The following is a 7,038-nucleotide window of genomic DNA, read 5'->3' as shown; positions in this document are numbered from 1 at the left end:
CTAAAAAAAAAAAAAAAAAAAAAAAAAAAAAAAGATACATAAGGGAAATAGATTCTAAAAAAATATTAAGTAAATAATACCACAGTCAGTGGTTCTCATAGCGTGGTCCCTGAACCAACAGCCAATACCATTAACATTATCTGAAACTCATTAGAAAGCAAAATTTTGACACTGTCCCAGATGTTCTGATGGAAAATTCTAGGGGAAAGAACAACCTGTTTTAAGATGCCCTACAGGTATATCTTGTGTACACCTAAGTTTGTGAAATACTAGTAAAGACAGCAATCAAAAACTGCAAAAGCAGGGAAGTAATAACCTTGTCAATAGACAAAGCAAAATTCATGAAAATGATACATAAATTACTTGAAGTTTGAAAATTACTGTTTTAAAGTGATCTATCATCCTAATTAACCTTTACGGGGAAAAAAAAAAAAAAGTTTGATTATACTATTATAGAACTTGTCTATTTTCTTCCAGAAAACTTCTAGCCAAATCATTGTGGAACAGCTAACCTTTACTAAATATGCCTTTATATTATTATATATATATTATATTATATATATAACACTATATATATTATATTTATATATATATTATATTATATATATAATTATTATATATTATATAATTAATATATAACAATGAATGTGCTGGTTTCAATCAGTTAGTAGAGAAATATATCTACCATTTATTTATTAAAATGGAAGTCTATTTTAAAATAGCTAACATGATGATTTTTGCCTTTGTAACTTCATTTTAAGTAATTCTTTATTTGTCACTCCAGCAGCTACTGGGAACTCTCACAGGCCAAAGATGGAGGGGAGAATAGGCAAATTATAGTGTGGGCTGCTGACCAGAAAGGGGACACTAAGGGACAGGAAGAAGAAAAGAAAGGGCATTATATACACATTTTGTATTCCTAAGAAGAAAATTTTGCTATGAATTCTTCACATCAAGAACACAAACCAACTTCCACAATGGCATAAGGACCTATGAAAATCCACTTTTCCACAAAAACAGAGAATACTAACAAAATTTGTCAAAATCAACTTTTCCAGAAGTATGAAAATTAAACAAAGCCTTGCAAGAATCTGAGGAGCATTCTCAAGAAAAACAGCCCAATCTCCGTAAGAACAACAAACCTGTGAATGTGCCTAATCCATGACCCCTTCATCAACTCCACAACAGTGCTGAAAACCAATGGACTAGCAACTCTCGGCAGTTGTAAAAGCCATCTTCCTAACGGCCACTAGAGACATCAAATTTGGAGTTCCCCAAAACCTTCACACCCAGAGAATTGCTACCATTTGACCTGACAGGCAGCATGCTGAGAAGCTTGAAGTTACTTTGTCCTTAGATAATCTGACTCAGACAGAGCTCTCTGTAGGAAGAGCTCTATCCCCAAGTTTTTTCTTGAAAATAATCAGCAGCAATTAACTAACATAGCAGCTGCCTCAGTGATATTACCAGCTGGGGGCTAACAAAAGGTGGACTAAAAAATTTTAAAGGAAAACTGGGAAAGGGAATGTGCACGGTGGACTTCAAAGCAAGCCCCAACACACTCCTGGGAATCTAGAATGCCGTATGTACATTAATGACTATGTTCATGCTAAGAAGAGACCTGAACAGGCCCTTTTCTCTCACCTCTGGCTAACCTTGAGGCTCTATGCAAACAAGAAATGAAGTCTAAGTAAACTGCATCCTGGTGTGTCAAAGCCACGCTCAACAGATTCAAAGAGTCCCTCAGAAAAGGCCAAGAGACTTATTAGCTAAAGGCATTTAAAGAACTCTCTGTTCCAACATTAGCTGACCACCAACTGAGCAAAAACATCAATGGCCACACACAACAAATAGACTTTACAAAATCAGTCTAGGAAAGTCATGAAGCAAACAACACAAGAGCAAACCTAATTGGGTATAGGGGCTGGAGATGTCTATTTAACAGAGTTGTCACACTGTAATATTGAAAATGTCCAGTTTTCAACCAAAAATTATGAGACATACAACAAAAAAGGAAAGGTGTGGCCCATATTCGGGGATTAAAAATAGCAGTCAACAAAAACCTCCTAAGGAAGCCCAGACAGTTGGACCTATTTGAGAAGGACTTGAATTCAGCTATAATAAACATATACAAAGAATTAAAGAAAACTGTATCTAAAAATTTCAAGGAAATTTTGAGAACAATGTTCAACCAAACAGATAATATCAATAAAGAGAAAGAAATTACAATGATGAGTCAAGTAGAAATTCTGGAGTTGAAAGATGTAACAACAAGAATGAAAAATTTACTAGAAAGATTCAACAGCAGTTTTTTGCTGGCAGAAAAAAGAACCCATAAATATAAAAGCAAATTAGCTGAAATTATCCAATCTGAGCAACAAAAAGTGGAAAGGAAAGAAAGATAAATGAAGAGTCTCAGAGACCCATGGGACACTACTAAGAACACAGCATATGTATAATGGGAGTCACAGAAGGAAAGGAAAGGACAGAAAAGATAAGATATTTGGAAAAATAATGGCTAAAAACTTCCCAATTTGAAGAGAAACATTGAGCTACACACACAAGAAGCTTAACAAACTCCATGTAGGATGAAATCCATGTAGGATAAACTCAGAGATCCACACCTACTAGACGTACCTGTCAAACTATTCAAAGACAAAGAACAACTTTACAGTGTCAGAAGTGACTCACTGCATTCAGTAAGATAAACAGCTGAATTCTCCTTAGAAACCACACAGGCCAGAAGGCTGAGGGATGACATATTTAAAGTGCTGAACAGAAAGACTGAAAAAAGAATTCTATATGCAAGAATTCTATATTCTAAAGTTTCCTTCAAAAATAAAGGCGAAATTAAGGCATTCTCAGATAAAACTTATCAAATCTCTGACTTTCAGGCCTACCTTATAAGAAATAATAAAAGGAGTCCTACAGGCTAAAATGAAAGTACAGTGAATAGCAATCTGAACCCACATGAAGAAATAAGGGGCACCAGTAAAAAAAAAAAAAATTTATATACAGGTAAATATAAAAGACAGTATAAATGTATTTTTGTGTATATTCTCATAAGACAACTGTATAAAAACAATCACTGTAAAACTGTGTTTGTGGGATTGTAATGTATAAGGATGTAATTTCTTAACAATAATAGTACAAAGGAGGGAGAATGGAGCCACAAGAAAGGAAATTTTTGGTATACTATTGAAATTTACTTGAAATTAATCTGAAATAAGATTGTTTTAAGATTTAGTTGTAATTTTCAGAGCAACAACTAAGAAAATAACAAAAAATATAGTGATCTCTACTTTACTAAATGATTTCCAAATTACTAAATCAGATTACTAGATCAATTCTCAGCTCTCATGTTAATCAAGAGCTAATGACATAGCTTGATCACCACCTTCTCTTTGAAACACAATCTTCTTTCTCCTCTTTCTCAGTCTCACTTGTTAGATCCTTTTTCCAGCCTCTAAATGATGGAGGCCTCTGGGATCTATCCTTGGCTCCTTTCTCTTTTCTAGCTACATTTACTCATTAGATGATCTTCTCTAGTCTCATCACTTACCATCCCATCTAGAAACTGAGACTCCCAAATCTGGGTTGCATCCCTAATCAATCCTCTGAACACCAGAGCCAACATATCCAACTTCCCATTTTGTATCTCCTTCTATATATCTAATAGACAACTAAGTACTTTAACCTATATGTCCAACATATATCTACATAGCTCCTGATCTCACATCTTTTAGCTCTCTGCTCCAACATGAACTTCTCCAGGTAAGCTACACATGACTATTCTATATAGAATAGAACTCTTCCATCACTTTCTATCCCATAATTCTTTTTCCTTTTTCTTCATTATGTTCATTACAACCTATCGAAGTGTATGTTTCTGCTTTAGGTAAGCGCTAGAAGAGCTGTATCCTTGTTCACTGTTTTATCTTCAGCGCAGTGAACATACTTAACATTCCTTAAGGGGAGAAGGGAATACTGATGAAAAATAAATGTATTAACGGGCTTTACACCAATGCAATACAAATGATAAAAAGATACTTACTTTTCCTTTTTTTCTTGTTTGTGGGCCTCTCTTGTAATTTGAGCTGCTCTTCTACTATATGGATGGATGACTTTTTTTTCCCGTCCTACAATTTTTCCCTTTAGGGCTTTAGGCTAAAATTAGGAAGACACATGACATACACAGTCAGATATGTAAGTGATATCTGTTAAAAAATTTCTTTAGAAATAAATTTAAAAAACAGTAGTGTAAGAAATACCATAAGCCAGAAACACTACTCTAGGAATTAGGAGATAACCCAGACCTGTTAAATGATTAGAATGGCATTTGTTTCCATTGTCATAACAGAAATGATATATTCGAATCTACTCTTCAGTGATAGAATAAAGAAAGGCACAGAATGGGTCAATAAACCCAGCTCTTCAACTTTTCTATCTTCAAAGTAGGTAAAAGAATGCACCTAGTGAGAAGACAAGAGTTAAAATTGTGTTACAGTTCTACATGGATGGAACTAGAGGCTATTATGCTAGGAGAAATAAGTTAATCAGTCAAACACAATTATCATATGATCTCACTGATATGAGGAATTTGAGAAACAAGACAGAGGATCATAGGGAAAGAGAAGGGAAAATGAAACAAGACGAAACCAGAGAGGGAGACGAAACATAAGACTTTTAATCTCAGGAAACAAACTGAGGGTTGCTGGAATGGAGGAGGGTGGGAGGGATGGGGTGGCTGGTTGCCGGACACTGGGGAGGGTATATGCTATGGTGAGTGCTGTGAATTGTGTAAGACTGATGTATCACAGACTTGTAACCCTGAAACAAGTAATAAATTATATGTTAATTAAAAAAATTGTGTTATAGTTTAAAAAGGTGGGGAGGTAGAAGGAACATAGGATGTTCATGGGAGCTTGACTGTAGAAGTTGGACATGGAACAGAGTGAGCACTGAATCAAACAAAGTCAAAGTTGGGTTCACAGAAAAACAGGAATAGAAGAAAGAATATAAGCCATCTCAAAATTAGCACACCCCAAAAAGAACAAATTATTTTCCCCTTCAAACCTTATGCCAGTTAACAAGGTCACAATTCATTTAGTCCACTGAATTCAACATTTCAGTTAACTCTTTATTCCTACATAATTCTGTATTTTATCAGACCTGTTTTTATTTTAGAATTAATTTGGCTTCCTATAAGAGAAGCCCAAAATAATAATGGTGTAATCTGACAAAGTTTAGTTCTCTGATGTAAAACACAGGAGCTGGAGGCTCTGCTTCACAAAGTCCCGAGATCCAGACTCCTTCCACCTACTATCCTAAGGGTATAACCTCCTATATATCTATATAGTTCAAGATGACTTAATCCAAGTCTAAACTCTAACCACTGAGAAGTAGAAAAGAAAATCAAAAGGCATACCCCCTTCCTTTAAGAGCAAAATTTCAGAAGCTGGAGTCTTCCATTTACATCCCATTGATCAAAATTTAATCACTGGGTTATGTAAGGGAGAGTAGTAAATGTAATTGTTATTCACAGGAAAAAAAATACATTATTACAGAAAAAAAGGTTCTATTTGGGGACACCTGGTGGTCTCTAACATACCTAATCCTCAAAAAGGCTTCTAGAATCTTCTCTTCAAAACTACTGTTATTGCCTTAATTCAGCCTCATGATTTTTCATGATTAGAATGGCCTTTAGATTCTCACTGCTCATTCTTTATTCATGGAAGTTGCAGAGCTTATTTTCCTACAACATTTATTTAGTGAAGTCCTTCTCCCTTGCTAACGAGCTCACAGTGAGGTCCCAAGTCCTTAAGGCAGAAAACAATCTACCCCCAACGTACTTCTCCAGCATTATTACTCATTCTTCAAAACATCCTTCATCCCATTCTTACTGAACTTCTCCCCATTTCCAGAACACACCATGCTGTTTCATAACTTCTGAAGACTAAGGTTGTTACCTCTATCTGAAAAATCCTTTTCCTTCCTTGTCTTTTCATAAAATACAACTCAAAGTCACTTCCTCTGTAAAACTTCTGGCAGAATTAATTTAAATGACCACCAATTCCTCCTTCACATATGTACTCATTCCTTCAACAAATATTTACTGAAATACGCCAATAAGTATTTATTGCTTTCTTCTTGATACACCTAGGCAAGGTAACTGCCACTCTGAACCCCAGAAAGGCACTGGAAGGTGGTTATAGGGACAGAAAAATAATGTGAAACCATCATACAACAGTATAGGCATGCTTTGTTTTACTGTGCATCACAGATACTGTGGGGGGGGTCTTGTTTTGTTTACAAACAAGGTTTGTGGCAACCCAGCAATAAGCAAGTCTATCAACGCCACTTTTCCATCAGCATTTGCTTACTTAATGTCCCTATGTCACATTTCAGTAATCTTGCAATATTTCAAACTTCATTATAATCACTGTATTTGTTATGGAGGTCTGTGATAAGTGATCTTTAATGTTATCCTTGTAATTGTTTGGGGCCGCCATGAACTGTGTCCATATAAGCAAACTTCATCAATAAATGCTTTGTGTATCACTACTACTCTCACTGACGAGCCAGCCATTCTCCCATCTATCTCCCTTTCCTCAGATCTATCTCCTGAAACAAAACAGTATATAACTTACACCAATTAATAATCCTACAATGGCTTCTAAGTGTTCAAGTGAAAGGGAAAGTCATGCATCTCCCACTTTAAATAAAAACCTAGAGATTATTAAGCTTGATAAGGATGGTATGTACAAAGCTGAGATAGGCCAAAAAGTTAGGCCTTTCTCTTGTGCCAGTTAGCCAAGTTGTGAAGGCAAAGGAAAAGTTCTTGAAGGAAACTTAAAGTGCTATTCCAGTGAACACAGGAATGATAAGAAAGGAAAATATCCTTACTGCTCATCAGCCACAACATTCCCTTGAGCCAAAGCCAGAACAAGGCCCACCTCTCTTCAATTCTATGAAGGACAAGAGAGATGAGGAAGCTACAGAAAAAAAAATCTGAAGCTAACAGAGGTTGGTTCATGC

At 35.6% G+C, this 7,038-nt stretch overlaps 1 protein-coding gene across 1 annotated transcript in view; it reads right to left on the bottom strand.

Annotated features, from left to right (window-relative positions):
* LOC111156788 (translation machinery associated 16 homolog) overlaps window positions 1-7,038 on the bottom strand; it is a 35,703-nt gene that overhangs the window by 21,174 nt on the left and 7,491 nt on the right. The window contains exon 2 of the mRNA XM_022517854.1: window positions 4,055-4,167. Coding sequence (XP_022373562.1) covers window positions 4,055-4,167 — 113 coding nt within the window. The remainder of the gene's footprint in view (window positions 1-4,054; window positions 4,168-7,038) is intronic.

This window comes from Enhydra lutris, unplaced genomic scaffold (assembly GCF_002288905.1).
Source record: "Enhydra lutris kenyoni isolate GAN:26980312 unplaced genomic scaffold, ASM228890v2 scaffoldscaffold3, whole genome shotgun sequence".
In the NCBI taxonomy this organism is placed as follows: Eukaryota; Metazoa; Chordata; class Mammalia; order Carnivora; family Mustelidae; genus Enhydra; species Enhydra lutris.
This window is presented reverse-complemented; position numbering and strand designations above follow the sequence as displayed.